The sequence below is a fragment of the Hippocampus comes genome, unplaced genomic scaffold, assembly GCF_001891065.2.
Source record: "Hippocampus comes isolate QL1 unplaced genomic scaffold, H_comes_QL1_v1.1 scaffold135, whole genome shotgun sequence".
Lineage (NCBI taxonomy): Eukaryota > Metazoa > Chordata > Actinopteri > Syngnathiformes > Syngnathidae > Hippocampus > Hippocampus comes.
This window is the reverse complement of record NW_017805583.1, coordinates 1,687,417-1,702,498: the sequence shown is the minus strand read 5'-3', so window position 1 is coordinate 1,702,498 and position 15,082 is coordinate 1,687,417. Positions and strand designations below refer to the sequence as shown.

The window sequence follows — 15,082 nt, the reverse complement described above, 5'->3', positions numbered from 1 at the left end:
AACATATTAGTCGGGGTTCATTTTAAAGGTCCAGATTTGGCACCTTTTTTTCTGACAATGTACGTAGCTCAACATTAATGAGTATGCGTACACCGCCTTTGTCATCTAAGAATTTTCAGAATTTTGATGATCAGACTTAGCTGTGGTTGAATGCTTGTCAGGGGTGACAGCGGCCCAGCGCAATGGTCACCCTATTAGGCAGTGGTTGCTAAGCTACTGAACAGGGAGCTTACCTGGTGCCTCTTTTCCACTGATTCCAACATAAATTAGTCGCAATGGAAAGCCCTGTGGTGCTCATAATGAGCAGTTGGAGGAGAATACAGTTGAGTTGAGTTGAGTTGAAAAAAAGGAGAAAATGTCATACAAGTGAAATATGTATGGCTGTGCAATTTTTATTTTGGGATTTATAATGTCAAAATTGATTAAATCAGATTAGGTTTAAGGTTTCTTTTTTCCATAAAAGTGTTTTTTTTTGTTTTTGGTTTTTTTTTTGTTTTTTTGTTGGTGAAGATAAAAAAAAAACTCTTACCTGGCTGACAGTTTCAGCTGTTGCTTCAGGCTTCATCAGAGCTGTCAATACTTCCTGGCAAAAGGGCAAATTACAGATGTTCCACGAAACAATTTTCATTCAAAATGCCACCTTTCTGGCTTTAAGAAACTTAAAAGAAAGAAAATTACAGTCAGTCACAATTATTATTACTCTATCATCAAGGAGAGGAAAAAAAAAATCACTCAAATATGGAATCATGAAAAACTGGAAACAAACAAACGAAAAACACTACAACACTACACTACTAGTACCGGTACTTTGTTTCACCACCTCAGGCTATTTCACCACCAATTTTTGATTGGATTGAGATCTCGACTATTTGCAAGCCATGACATTGACATTATGAGACTTTCTTCAAGGAAGTTGCTTACGATTTTATTCTCACTGGCAAAAAAAAACTAAAATTAAAATGCGTCTTGAAAAATTATGTCATCTGCAAACCTCCTTTCAATAGATGGAATCAGAAAAAGCAAAATCTCATATGAATTTGTGCATTTAGCTGACATGCAGCCTCATATCCTCAATGACTGAAAATTTGCACTTTCTTCTGGCAGTCATCTTCATAAATCACACAGGAACAGCACCAAACAAGTTCAGCATTATCACCTTGCCCAATGCAGATTTGCAATTTGTCAATGAGTATCACTTTAAAACCTGTCGTCCACAGTCCATGATTGCTTTTCTTGAGCCTACTGTAGTCTTGTTTTGTTCTGTTTAGATGTTAAGGATGGCTTTCATTTGGCTTTTTGGTATGCGAGTCCCATTTTCTTTCGACGGTTTCTTAGAGCTCAATCAGACGTTGCGGCCATTTGTGCCTCATTTGTTTTGTTGTGGATTTCCTATTTCCAAGCTATATTGCTTGAAGTTTTCCATGTTGATTATTTGAAGTCTTCCTTGGCCTAGCCCGATGCTTCCCTTTTACAACCTTCCCATTTTGTTTGTTGTTTAACCCTATAATGCCATTCGTATCATATTAGATACATGCAGTTTCATTATGTAACTCATTCTTTATAGTACATTAAATCATCTGTATCAAATTTGATACTGCAGTTTTAAAATATGATTTTCTCCAAATTTTCAGTTTTTGATGTAATCTACATAATGCTTATAAATGTGATACAACAAATATCTAAAACAAAATAATATGGCAAAAATATTTTTGTGGATTTTGTTATAAGGGTTAATAAATGAACATCTCAGTTCCCAAAAATCTGATTTTTCTGGCTATTCCTTGATGGGTCAGGCATTAAAGGGTTAACTTTTGTTAACAGTAGGTGGATCTTCTGCCATAGTTTCAGCAAAGCTCCCTAAGATCCAACTTACAACGTACTCTTACACCATTTTTTTACACTAAATAATGGTTGATTTCATGTAATACCGATTTCTTGAAACCATGTCATTTTATGTCAATTATTGTTTTTCTTGATTTTACATTAATGTCGCTGTAGTTGCATTTAAAAAGAAATACAGGTAATAACAATGAAGCTGTGTCAATGCTAATATTGGTTTGGTGTTTTTCCAAAACAAAACGAGTATAGAAAAGAATGCTGTTGAAATGCCGGGTTGAAAAACAGTATCGTTACGAGTACTAGTATCGGTAAAATCTCAAGAATGCCCATTCCTAGAAACAATTTGAGAGCCAGCAATTTTGGGGTTCATTCCAAAGTGTTCTGCGTATAATCCAGACATGTTTTCTTTGGAATTTACTGTATGCCGTGAAGGTGAAAAAGAAATATTGTACATGTATCTCCTTGTCTTTAATCGGACCTTGTGCAGTGTTTCTGAAATCCACTACCAGGGCTAAGACTGCCAGCATAATGATTGCAAATGCGGGCTGTGATTCAGCATGAGCAAGTCAGAAATTCATCTGGTCGCGTGGGTGTGAGTGCATACATTTTAATGCACCTACCAACACAGGCGCTGTATTAGACAGCCGATAAAAGTCTCCCTCCTCTTCAGTCTTCCATAGTTTCCGCAGTGAACGTACGCCGGCCGTTTTGGATTTGCACATGGACCGCAGATGTGCACGTGGTTCCATTCTGAAAACATTTCCGCTCCACGTGTTCCTGGTGCATTTGCATTTATAATCTAAATGGCAACTTCCTCCTTCCCCCAGTAAAATAATTTGTCTCTTTGTTCTTTATTTATCTTTTGAAGGAAATATATTTACTTATACTTTTCAATTTTTTGAAAGCCACATTGCAAACACACATCAAGTCCAGACCTTTGTTTTAACACAAACTCTCAGCTCAAGTGCTGACAGTTACGGCCTGTCCTTGATTGTGCAGAGGCCTGGTGTGCTTTAACCTCCATTTAGATGCCCGCGGAATGCGATAAAGCCCTATAATGAGAACTCCCATCGAGCACAACCAGGTCATAACCCACCTGTCAATCATAGATGCATTCCAAATTCTGTGTGTGTGTGTGTGTGTGTGTGTGTGTGTGTGTGTGTGTGTGTGTGTGTGTGTGTGTGTGTGTGTGTGTGTGTGTGTGTGTTTGTGTGAGTGACTTGTTAGCAGGCAATTCAATGTAAATTGGAAATGTCATTACTTTTTTAAATCCATCTCTTCTGTATTATTTGCACATTATTATTTTCAAGATTAGGCAGCTATGTTTATTTTTTTTTCTCTCCACACTAACAAGAGATGTATTTATTTGTTTATTTAATTTATTTTTAAGCAGTCTCTTTTGCCTGAAATTATAGATCCAGCGCTCCAGAAACAAGCAAATGAAGGAGATGTTTCCAGAAGGTTTTGGGATCCACCATGCAGGCATGTTGCGGTCTGACCGCAACCTAATGGAGAGTATGTTTTCCAGAGGGTACCTCAAGGTGCTTGTCTGTACCGCCACCTTGGCCTGGGGAGTGAACCTGCCAGCCCATGCTGTTATAATTAAGGTTCTTTATTTTTCAATTTTCTGTCTTAATTTTTACTTACAGCGTGTTTTAACAAACATTGGATATCAAAAGTCTACACACCCCTATTGAAGTTTCAAGTTCTTGCACCATTAATGTGACCGATAAACTGAAAAAAGTGAAAAAAGTGACATTTTCTCGAGAGGCGAAATAAAAATACACAACGGAGATAATCTGATTGTACAAATGAGCATGCCAATTTATAACTGGGGATGTGGCTGTCAGAATAAATCAGTCCCATTCAAACAAATGTTAAATTGGATTGAACACACACCTGCCAATACTTAAAGTGACTCCGATTAAACACAATTAAAATGTAGGTGTTGCTTTTGGCTTTTCCTGATATTTTTGTAGTCACATTTTACAGCACAAGCCCTGGTCCCAGAGAGCTTCTGCAGTCGTGCACGGTCTTGGCATCATCATGTTTTGGGGGATTTTTTTTTTTTCTTTTTTCAGGTGGGGCCTTGGACATGGTGTAGGAAACTACGCACTATTGCAAATACGAGTCAGTGTTGGCACATAACATTCATTTGTGCAACTACACAATCTGTTCTTTTTAATTTGCTTCTGTAGAAGATTTCTCTTTTTTTTTCTTTTAAGGTGTACAGGTTATAGGTCATATTAATGGTGGAAAAAAATGTAATATAGTTTTTCTTTTTCTGATTTTTCAACCTCACATAAACCTGGCGTTTAAAAATGTATATGTACCGCCTATCCTCACAAGGGTCGCAGGTGAGCTGGAGCCTGTCCCAGCTGACTTTGGTGAAAGACGGCTACACCCCAGACTGGTTCCCGACCAATCGCAGGGCACATGTTGACAAACAACCATTCACACACATATTCACAAAAAAATCACAATTTATAGTCTCCAAATAACATAAGCATCTTTTAAGAATGTGAAAGGCAATTGGAGTACATGGATCTTCATTGAGATTCAAACCCCCAAAATTAGTGCAGTTCTTTGAGGCGGCTAACCACTGGTACACTGTGCCACTTTTAATATCCACTTTGCAATACCTTTTTTTTTTTGTATGGACACACTGTGTATGTAGACTTTGCTCAAATATTTTGAGTTGTATTTGTTCCTGTCTCTTGTGGTTCCAGGGGACACAAATTTATGATGCCAAGCGTGGTGCCCTGGTGGATCTCGGCATCCTGGACGTGATGCAGATCTTTGGTCGTGCAGGACGGCCACAGTTTGACAAGTATGGTGAAGGCACCATCATTACCACCCATGACAAGCTCAGCCATTACCTGACCCTGCTCACCCAGCAAAATCCCATTGAAAGTCAGTTTCTTGACAGCCTGGCTGACAACCTCAATGCTGAGGTTAGTCTTAAAGTGTTCTTTGGAAAAAATCTTTTTTTTTGGGGGGTGGACATCCCTTGAAATGTTTTTGCAAAAGTTACGTTATTATGAGAAACAGCTCAAAGGACGGAAAAGTTGTGTTTTCTTCCAGTGTCCATCAGGTTGTGACAGAGATCAGTGGTTAGTGTGAACTTGTGTCTCTTGCTGTTGCAGATAGCTTTGGGTACAGTCACCAATGTGGATGAGGCGGTGAAGTGGCTCAGTTACACTTACCTCTATGTGCGCATGAGGGCAAATCCACTTGCATATGGTATCAACTACAAGGCCTTGCAGGTTTGTGAACTCACTTAATTTCAGCATTGTTCCCTGTCACCAAAATACTATGTACTGGAGTCAATTTATTACGGTACTTTGTAAAAAATAAATAAATAAATGTGATATTTTGCAGATGAAATCCTAACTTTTTTTTTTTCAGAATATATGCCATGTGTGTTTTATGTAAACACTAGGATTATGAATAGTTCAGTGTGATTTTGGGAGTTGGAAATGAAGCCTTTGGATGTTTCAGATGGATCCGTCCTTAGAGCTGTACAGAAAGGAGCTTGCGGTAGAGTCAGGTAGGAAGCTGGACAAAGCCAGGATGATCCGCTTTGAAGAGCGCACTGGCTACTTTGCCTCCACTGACCTGGGAAGGACATCCAGCCACTTCTACATCAGATACAACACTATAGAGGTAGACAAATAGAGCTGAAAAGCAGCTACAATTTATCTCTTCACAAGGATATTCAATTCATTGACCAGTTATTTTGTATATTTCTCTCCCTTTTGAAGACATTCAATGAACTTTTCAACTCTCAACGAACAGAAGCTGACATCCTTAGTATTGTCTCTAAGGCTGAGGAATTCGAACAGCTAAAGGTAAGATTGCCAAGGCTACACCATGGTTGAGAAATTAATTTAGTCAGTCAAAGGGGATTCACACTGTGGACAAAAAAAAAACACTCCCCCCGCCAGCTACCCACTGTACACTCATACTCCATCGACTCACCTACAGTAGTATTTGTCATCTTAACATGGGGGGATGATATGATCTCCCCACCTCAAGAAGTGTCCAAATTGTGGTTCTAATTTCTCACTGTCTGGAATCATGCTGGCAGGTTCGTGATGAAGAGATGGAGGAGCTGGAGCAGATGCTGTGCAACTACTGTGAGCTGCCCGCAGCAGGCGGAGTGGAAAATGGCTACGGCAAGGTTAACATTCTCTTGCAGACCTACATAAGTCGTGGAGATGTTGACAGCTTCTCCCTCATCTCAGACCTTTCATATGTTGCACAGGTGAGAAACAAACTATCAAACTATTGAAAAATGTGAATATTATTAAAGCGATGTATGATAATTTCCTGCTTTTGCCATTTTTCAGAATGCTGCTCGCATTGTCAGGGCATTGTTTGAAATTGCTCTGAGAAAGCGTTGGCCGGCCATGACCTATCGACTGCTCACACTCTGCAAAGTCATTGACAAGCGGCTTTGGGGCTTTGCCCATCCTCTTCGCCAGTTCTCCAACTTAAGTCACATTGTACTGAATCGATTGGAGGAGAAGAAGCTTACTGTTGATAAACTAAAGGAAATGAGGAAGGATGAAATTGGTATGACTGTTTTCAAACTTAACAGTTTTGGGTTTTCTTTTCCTGGGCAACAGTTGAATTTTCGAGAATGTGCCTTATGTTCATCTATTCCTGCCCACTTTAATTACTAAGAAAACCATAGCGTTTTCTTAGTAATTATACATTTCACCTCAGACGCTGTCCTTAGCACGGTTTTACTTTTAACAGTCTATGTGATTGTTTCGGGCCACCTGCAATTCACTGATGCTGGCGCGACTGGGGCAGTCCAAATTTCATAAATAAATATGATGAAACGAACATATACCTGTTTTTTTTTAAATATTTTATGTCCTATAGTGAGAGTTTGAGTTCTTCCAAAAGGAATGGCTTAAACAAGATATAAAGTATTCAATTAGATGTTATACTGCACTTAAAAAAAATACATGTAAAAAAGTTGCTACACAAAAGTAATAGTTTCATGAAGGTTGCTCAGGCCCGTGTACCAGCACCAGTGCCGGTTCCGGCAGGGTCACCACATCATGACTCGAACTGTCACTCAATTAGCCTTAATGTCGCATCTTGATTACATTTTTGGATAATTCTGTTAAAATCATATTCCACAAATGCAGTGTTAGTCATAGTACCATGTTTTTACTTGTACTGGCACATAAAATGTGTTTCTGTTTTAAAAATCTTTGGCTTTAGCTTTTGGTGGTTTTAAGTCTTCTCTGAATCAAGCAAAGATGGAGAAAATTAAGTTTGCGTATTTGCAGTTTTTGTGAACAATCAAATCGATTAAAGGAGTTGCTGACAGAAATAGTGAAATCAAAACAGGGCTGCAATACATGCTTGGAGAGCATCATTTCTTCAATTAGCAGTTTCTAAACATGATGTGGCCTCCAAGTCAACAGAGCATTGGCAGATGAGGAACTTCCATTTTCCATTTTAGTATATTGTCATTCTTCTTGATCTTCTCAGTATGTTAATACCAGGTGTATTGTTTCCAGGACACATGCTGCATCATGTTAACATTGGGTTGACAGTGAAACAGTGCGTCCATCAGATCCCTTCAATCACAATGGAGGCTAGTGTTCAACCAATCACACGAACTGTCCTGCGCGTCCGTCTCATTGTCACACCTGACTTCCGTTGGAATGATCAGGTAAATATGGTGGCCTTTAATGCGGGATTTGAACAATGGTCTGGCTACCAACTTTGACACAGTTGTATTTGCTACATATAATTAGCTGCTTGGTCATAGAACCAAAATCAACAACTGAACAAAAATAACAAGTAGCCAATATTGCCTCACGTGTCTGAAATTGATTTGTTCATAACAAATATAACTTTTGTTCATCTATCAACGCTAGTGATGGATTGTGAAAAGCAGACCAATGGAATGCTCCTCGAGTAGAAGAAGGTGCAACCTGCTGCCATAGCTTGGGGGGTGTTGTAGATTGTAGATTTAAACGTAATATAACTGAAGATCGGATTACCTTTTTACAAAGAATTTGTGCAGAAATCCAGATATTTCCATCTACGGTCTCATACATTTGGATGTACAGAAACATCAGCAATTGAGGAATTACTCTGTTGTCTTGAATGAAAATGTATTGATGTGGGAATTTCTTCCATGTTTCAGGTACATGGGTCTGTGGGTGAACCATGGTGGTTATGGGTGGAGGACCCAATCAATGATCACATCTACCACTCTGAGTACTTCCTCCTCCAGAAAAAGCAGGTTGGTTTTGTGGCACCACAACTTAGATTAGATTGTTCCAAGTCCTCTTGTTGAACTAAATAAACGGCAACAAAAATTCGATATACAGTAAAAAGTTCAATTATTGGGTACATTTTCTGAGTGGAAAACTCTTGGTTCACCTTTGGTCTATAGGAACGAAATATAATTATATCGTTAGTCCTACAGCAAATGGTCATTTTTAACTCACTATCATATCACTCTCAATAAATAATGCCAATGTGCTTGACATGTTTTTTTTTTTTTTTTATGCCCATGTAGATTCTCAGTCACCCAGGTCATTGTAATTGCAAAGGTTGAATTGAGGCAACTGAACTCCTTTTGTTTATTGAATTGTGTTTTTTTTCTTATTTTGCGAAAACGCTACAAAAATGACTGGGACAATTAGGCTATTAAGTTAATGATATTAATTACTCCCTCTATAACTACCTTTGAAGCTTCTGCATATTTTTGGGAAAGAAGATCGGATTTGAAGTGTGCATAATGACTGTTTCTTTCTAAGCGAGAGTTTGTGTGTGTTCCTTATTCCATATAGGTGGTCACAGGAGAAGCTCAGCACATTGTGTTTACCATTCCCATCTTTGAACCTCTACCCTCTCAGTACTACATCAAGGCAGTGTCTGACCGTTGGCTTGGTGCCGAAGCTATCTGCATCATCAATTTCCAGAACCTTATCTTGCCTGAGCGACACCCCCCACACACCGGTACACTACATCAAACTTCAGTGAATCACAATAACAGATTCAAACTACTAGCTGGTGTGATTTCTTTCGAAATCGTGTGTGAATGCTGAAGAGCAAACGCTGAACTGAAATGCTGTGAAAATAAGTGAATTGGTGAACTGAGAATCTAAGACTTGAAGTTGGAATGGTTTGAATCGTTCAAAGAGGAGGTACAGATTATACAAAAAGTCTTTCTTTTTTTTTTTTAAATGTCCACTGTATCTCCTTCAAATGTCAAGTTTTTTAATGTGGAAAAAAATGACTTAAATATCGTTTGAATATGTGATTTGCTGTACTGGTAATGAGCACCAACAATTGAAAACAATTGTACATGATTTTAGTTGGGTTTTTTTTTTTTTTCCCCCGCCCCCCCCAAAATTTATCTTTCAATTTCCATATTCTATTTCCCTCACAGAGTTGTTGGACTTGCAGCCATTGCCAGTGACGGCTTTGGGACACCGGGAGTATGAAAGCTTGTACAAGTTCACTCATTTCAACCCCATTCAGACTCAGATCTTCCACACACTGTATCACACTGATACTAATGTGCTTTTGGGGGCACCAACGGGCTCTGGAAAGACCATAGCTGCTGAGATGGCCATGTTCAGAGTCTTCAACAAGTACCCAGGCTCTAAGGTTAGACATTTCAACTCTTCCCCACCAGTCTTCAGTTTTGGCTCGACCTTTGTGTTGTGTATATACAATTGGTAATATCTGTGTGCCAGAATAAATGTTGGGTTTTTGTTAGTGCTTTGATGATATCTCCAAATGTATTTTGGTTCAGGACATACAGTAAGTGTACATGTCACCTAAAACCAATGTTAGATTGAACACTGATGTATTATTTCGAAAAATGTAGGTTGTCTTGCAACTACAACCACCTGAATGTAAATAAAAAAAAAGATCTCCAGAAACTGATATGTTTTGAAAGAAAATCACTGTTATCATCTTAATCATTATATTAATAATTACTAGCAACAAGGAGGGTGAAAGCAGTTAGGCTGCAAAAGCAGTTCTGAAGTGAGATTAATATTTGCTATTTTATCAAGGTTACTTATGTTTCCCCCTTACATGTAAAAAATGATTGCACTGATGGCAGCATGCATTGTCACCATCAACCTTTGAGAAATGTCAATGCCATGATTGTTATTCACTCAGAGTACCAAAAACAAACAAACAAACAAACCTTTACATTAGTGTAACCATTGCATTGAGCGTAAATAAATTAGTCATGCTTGGAGAGTGAGAAGCTATGATAACAGCCTAGCTAGAGTTTAAACTGCAGTGTGGTCCCCGACCACTAGTCCACAGACCTGTACAATTTGGAACCAGGCTGCACAGATAGATAGATATATATTGTAGTGCCAATGGGCTAGGTATGTCATCACCCCGTCCCCGCCCCTTTGCATTGAGCTTCCAATGGAGAATATCACCGGTCGTCGTCAACAAATCGTTATTGGTCGACGAAAAGTCTGGACTAGCATGAACCTGTCCGTCCCTGGCAGAAAAAAAGGTTAGGGACCACTGCGTTTCACCGACTTCACCATACGCGTCAAAATATAATATAAACACTTAAGGGTCATATGGCATGATTGATTTTTTTGATAATGCAACAAATCATATCTGATCATGATTCCATGGGAAGGGGCCGGCCATGCCTCTCACACGTGGCGCTGGAGTGTGGCCAAAATGTGTCACCGCAACCGCCAATTATGAAAATGCTTCTTAGACAATCTTAATTTTATTTCAAGATAGAAACGTATGAGAGGTAAAATGTGCAAAATAAGGTTCATATGGCTTAAATATATCAAAAAGTAATTTGAATAATTTCTCCATCGTTACGGTGGAGCGTATCATGATTCCTGTCTTTCATAATGTAGCCCCAGGGCCAGTTTAGTAGCTGGGCTTGGTACCCATCTCTCTTCCTCCATAAAAACAGACTGAATTATTTTTGTGATCAACATTTGCTTTTGCTTTGGAAATCAATGAGCAATATGTTTGCCTCATTTATCAATAATGAAAACAAAAAAATAATCTTCATTCGTTGGCGCCCAAAAATCAAACAAGTTTCATTCATTCAAAAATAGATATGTATGTTATTTTCTGTGCTTTCAGGTGGTGTATATTGCCCCCCTGAAAGCTCTGGTCAGAGAGAGAATTGAGGACTGGAAAGTCAGGATAGAAGAGAAACTCGGAAAAAGGTGAGTTTGGCGAAATGAGGTTCACATAAATGGGGTAAACACCTTCAGCATCCAAGATGTTTTTTTTTTCTTTTTATGAGTATTATGATGGCGTTACACTGTATTTTTTTAGGTTTTGGTTTCGAAAGATTAAAGTGTTTTTCTCACAGAAAATGTTTTCCATGGTTTAATTTTATTAACATGGTGTATTTAAACAATAAAGCAATGCGACAGTTTTATAAACCTGTTATAAAAGTTATATCTAAATTATGTACTTTGTGCTTCATCCATGTGTAGAGTGGTGGAGCTGACAGGCGATGTGACCCCAGATATGAGAGCTATAGCACAAGCTGACCTCATTGTCACCACACCCGAGAAGTGGGATGGAGTAAGCAGAAGCTGGCAAAACAGAAGCTACGTTCAGAAAGTAGCGATCCTCATCATTGACGAAATCCACCTGCTTGGTATGTAAGGATTGTTTACTAATGACACCTGACCGATCTTCCTGTCTCGTTTTTTAGGATGTCTCTAAATACAAAAGCAAAAGACCGAAATGGGGGGCCTGAGGGATACAAGGCACTTGTCATAGGTCGGGCTGCAACCACATTACAGCGTAGTTACAAACAGCGAACAGCAAAATACCAAGCAACCAAGTAACTGGGGAAAAATAATACAGAATAACATCTAGAGCTGGGGAATATGATGTTGTATTATTGTGTCACTTTTCATGTCTATCATCAATTATATTGACGATAAATAAAATAAAATTCTGATTTTTGAAACATCCGGAATAACCCGTTTGCATGTTAGGGTTACTCCCCATAGTTGAATAACGTGATTCAAAACAACAACGCACGGACACTGTGATACAAATACATTTCATTTCCGCTTGTTCATTTGTACCGTTTATAAAATACATTATATTCATGTCACTCGCCACAGTGCAGAATAAAGCTCTGTTTCCTCTTTTCTCCAAAAGTCTGTTCTGAGCTTCACCTCAGCTTGTGTATTTCTGTCAAGTTGCATGCCAGACGTATGGACTCTAGCTTTAAATATAGCTCTTAAAATAAAAGAGGGAGCCAAGACACATCACTATTTTGAACCCTTGATCTCAGTTTTTGCTGCCAAGATGACACGGTTGCTTATTACTAGTTTACATGGATTTGTTTTTCCCTTAAAAAATAAAATTGTCACGTCATGCATTTTATTTATTGGTGTCGTAGTTGTGAGATATTAAAATTAGGGGTGATGATCTGAAACTGACATTTTTGAGTGTTGCGGGAAAAAAAACATTGTAAAAAATGAATCTGAAATCATCGGGCAAAAACGTTCATGTATATGCCCATTTTGTTATCTAAGCAGCAAACTCCAGTGTCATCACTCTACTGTGTACGATTCCAGTATAAGGCGGACATTTTCTATGATTACAGGGGAAGATAGAGGTCCGGTGTTGGAAGTCATTGTGTCAAGGACCAACTTCATCTCTTCCCACACCTCGAAAGGTGTTCGGGTTGTCGGTCTCTCCACTGCCCTTGCTAATGCGCGAGATCTTGCTGACTGGTTGGGAATCAAACAAGTAAGGAACCAGTGATGAATGGTCAGGGCCAGCGAGGCCTTTTCTGCTTGGTCTGAATCTAAAACATGCCATGTGAAATAATATGAATTTATTTTCTAAGGTCTATTGTCTATTTGGTTAATTGTGTTGCGTTTTTTTTGGCCGCACCACTTACAGCACGTGTACGTGTATGTGGATGTTAGGGTGTTAGATTGTTTTTCGTACAACTTCATTGTAATGTAATGCCATGTCAATCTAATCTGCCCAGGGTGTTCAGAAGCCAGTAGTGCCAGTGAACCTTATTTGCAATGTCATTGTTTCTGAAACCAATCAGATTTCAGTTAACTTCTACTGGCAAAACACATCTGTAGCAGGATGCACACTAGTACTATCCATTTAAGAATCACCATCTCATAGTGAGTGTGATGCATTTTACTTAAATGGTCTCTTTTTGTCATTTTATCTGATACATTTTGATTCAGAACTGCTCCAGATGATACACGTAGCACAGTTCCGTGCTGTTGCATCGCATTTTGGTATTCATCGAATAGTATTGGATTCTATTATTCCAACTTGATTGTCGTGGTAGATTAAGTGGGGTGAAGTACCCACTGAATGCCTATTGAGCAAATTCACAGCCCACCACTCTCAGGAACTCTCATTCGTCCCTCTTGTGCCCTAAATCAGGGGTTTATAACTTTTTTTGGGCACAACTTTTCACATACAAAAAAAAAACACATTTTAATATTTGAATTGGCCAAATCTTAAAACTGTCCTCATTTCATTGAAACTTTTATACTCTGCCTTGTCTTGTATTTAATAACTGCATTGAATTTTGCCACTTGCTCTTGACTGAAAATGCCGTGTTCAGGGCTCAGATAACAAGCAATCATGGCTCATGTGACGTTTGAAGGCTGAGTCAGGATTGGTCATTACTTGAGTGCATGTGATGTCATTTTCATTTAACAGCAAGTGCCAAAATGCGTGTTTAAAGGTGTTAATGTACATGAAAAATAATCAAGATAGCAAATTCGTTCAAGACAAAATGTTTTACTGCTGAAAATTGCTAAGTAAATTTAGCATCCTCGATCTCACGGTGTATCTTTTTACAGTACACTAAGTCTCACAACAAATTTATCACCCATGAGGCGAGTATAAAGTGAATTTTGAGTGCTTACTGCTGAATATGTACCAAATACACTGAATAATGTGTGCGTAATAAAGCGCACACACTAAGAAAAAGACTAAGAAGAATCATCTTCATTTGTCCTGTACACATTAATACACAGAATTTGACCACTGCATTTGACCCATCACAGCAGTGGAAACAGCAAGCACACATTAACACGCATTAACTACATTTCCTGTGCAGTGTCTGAGTTTCATTGTATATTTTTTTTTTTGTCTGGCAGATTCAAGTTATTTCTGTGACCACTTTTGAGTTTTTCTTTGATTAATAGAGCGGTGCCAACAATTTTGTTCACATCCAGAGATGAGTCTTCAGTCTGGCCACAAGATGGGGTTATTGCCCATGCTTGCACTCCTTGAAACTGCTTTACTTTTTGCTGTCTGGACTGGGTGGGCTAATTTGATTCTTTATTGGTACACTTAAAATACTCAAAGCACACGAAAAGACGACACATAATAGCAATAGCATCCTAAATCACACTTTGATTCCAATGTTGTTGACATGGTGCTGTTGCACACCACCACAATGCATTAAAATCCATCAACACCATAAAGCCTTCAGACTTTATAGCACCAGTCCGGCAGCAATTTGTGTCTCGGTTTCGCAATGAGAACGTTAGAAACCTCACATTACTACCAGATGGGGCTTTGTAACACCAGCTGCTCACATTATACTTTATGCATTCTGTTTCCCCCTTTCCGCTTTTCTCCACACCCTTCTTATCTTTTGTTCGACAGGTGGGTTTGTTTAACTTCCGTCCTTCTGTTCGCCCTGTACCGCTGGAGGTTCACATTCATGGGTTCCCGGGACAGCACTATTGCCCCCGCATGGCCACCATGAATAAACCCACCTTCCAAGGTACCCCTGACTACTTTTTTGTGTGAATGCTCTTGAGCATTCACACACATAATTCTACAGAACACTTCTTTTTTAATCAGCTCCCCACTTTTTCAGCACTTCTCAATTACCACCAGTCACCACCAAAATTCATAATGTGCATTTCTGCTGTTGTCCACTTTAGCCTGTCATAATAGTTTAAAAATGTTCAGCACAATATTTTTGATTTTGTGGAGGTGCGAGTCGGTTTTGCTCATTGGAGCTCACATTTGATGTCAATAAATCCAAAATATTGTGCAACCTGCTTTTATATTTTCACAGGTTGAAGTAGACAAGAGTAGGAATGTTCATATACATTTTTGCAACAACTGGTCACCATTTCAAGTGACAACACCACGTGACAAACACATCCAGGAAACTTTATGTATTGCAATGCTTCCCTACCCACTATGATGTAGACAGTCT

General features: G+C 38.8%; 1 protein-coding gene across 2 annotated transcripts in view; it reads left to right on the top strand.

Annotated features, from left to right (window-relative positions):
* The window catches only part of ascc3 (activating signal cointegrator 1 complex subunit 3), a 56,237-nt gene that overhangs the window by 25,495 nt on the left and 15,660 nt on the right, over positions 1-15,082 (top strand). For both annotated transcript variants that reach the window (XM_019880020.1, XM_019880021.1), the window contains exons 15-29: positions 3,255-3,446; positions 4,569-4,793; positions 4,986-5,105; positions 5,341-5,505; positions 5,604-5,690; positions 5,930-6,106; positions 6,192-6,417; positions 7,383-7,537; positions 8,018-8,116; positions 8,670-8,838; positions 9,272-9,492; positions 10,972-11,057; positions 11,334-11,500; positions 12,467-12,612; positions 14,518-14,638. In XM_019880020.1, the coding sequence (XP_019735579.1) occupies positions 3,255-3,446; positions 4,569-4,793; positions 4,986-5,105; positions 5,341-5,505; positions 5,604-5,690; positions 5,930-6,106; positions 6,192-6,417; positions 7,383-7,537; positions 8,018-8,116; positions 8,670-8,838; positions 9,272-9,492; positions 10,972-11,057; positions 11,334-11,500; positions 12,467-12,612; positions 14,518-14,638 (2,356 nt within the window). The remainder of the gene's footprint in view (positions 1-3,254; positions 3,447-4,568; positions 4,794-4,985; positions 5,106-5,340; positions 5,506-5,603; positions 5,691-5,929; positions 6,107-6,191; positions 6,418-7,382; positions 7,538-8,017; positions 8,117-8,669; positions 8,839-9,271; positions 9,493-10,971; positions 11,058-11,333; positions 11,501-12,466; positions 12,613-14,517; positions 14,639-15,082) is intronic.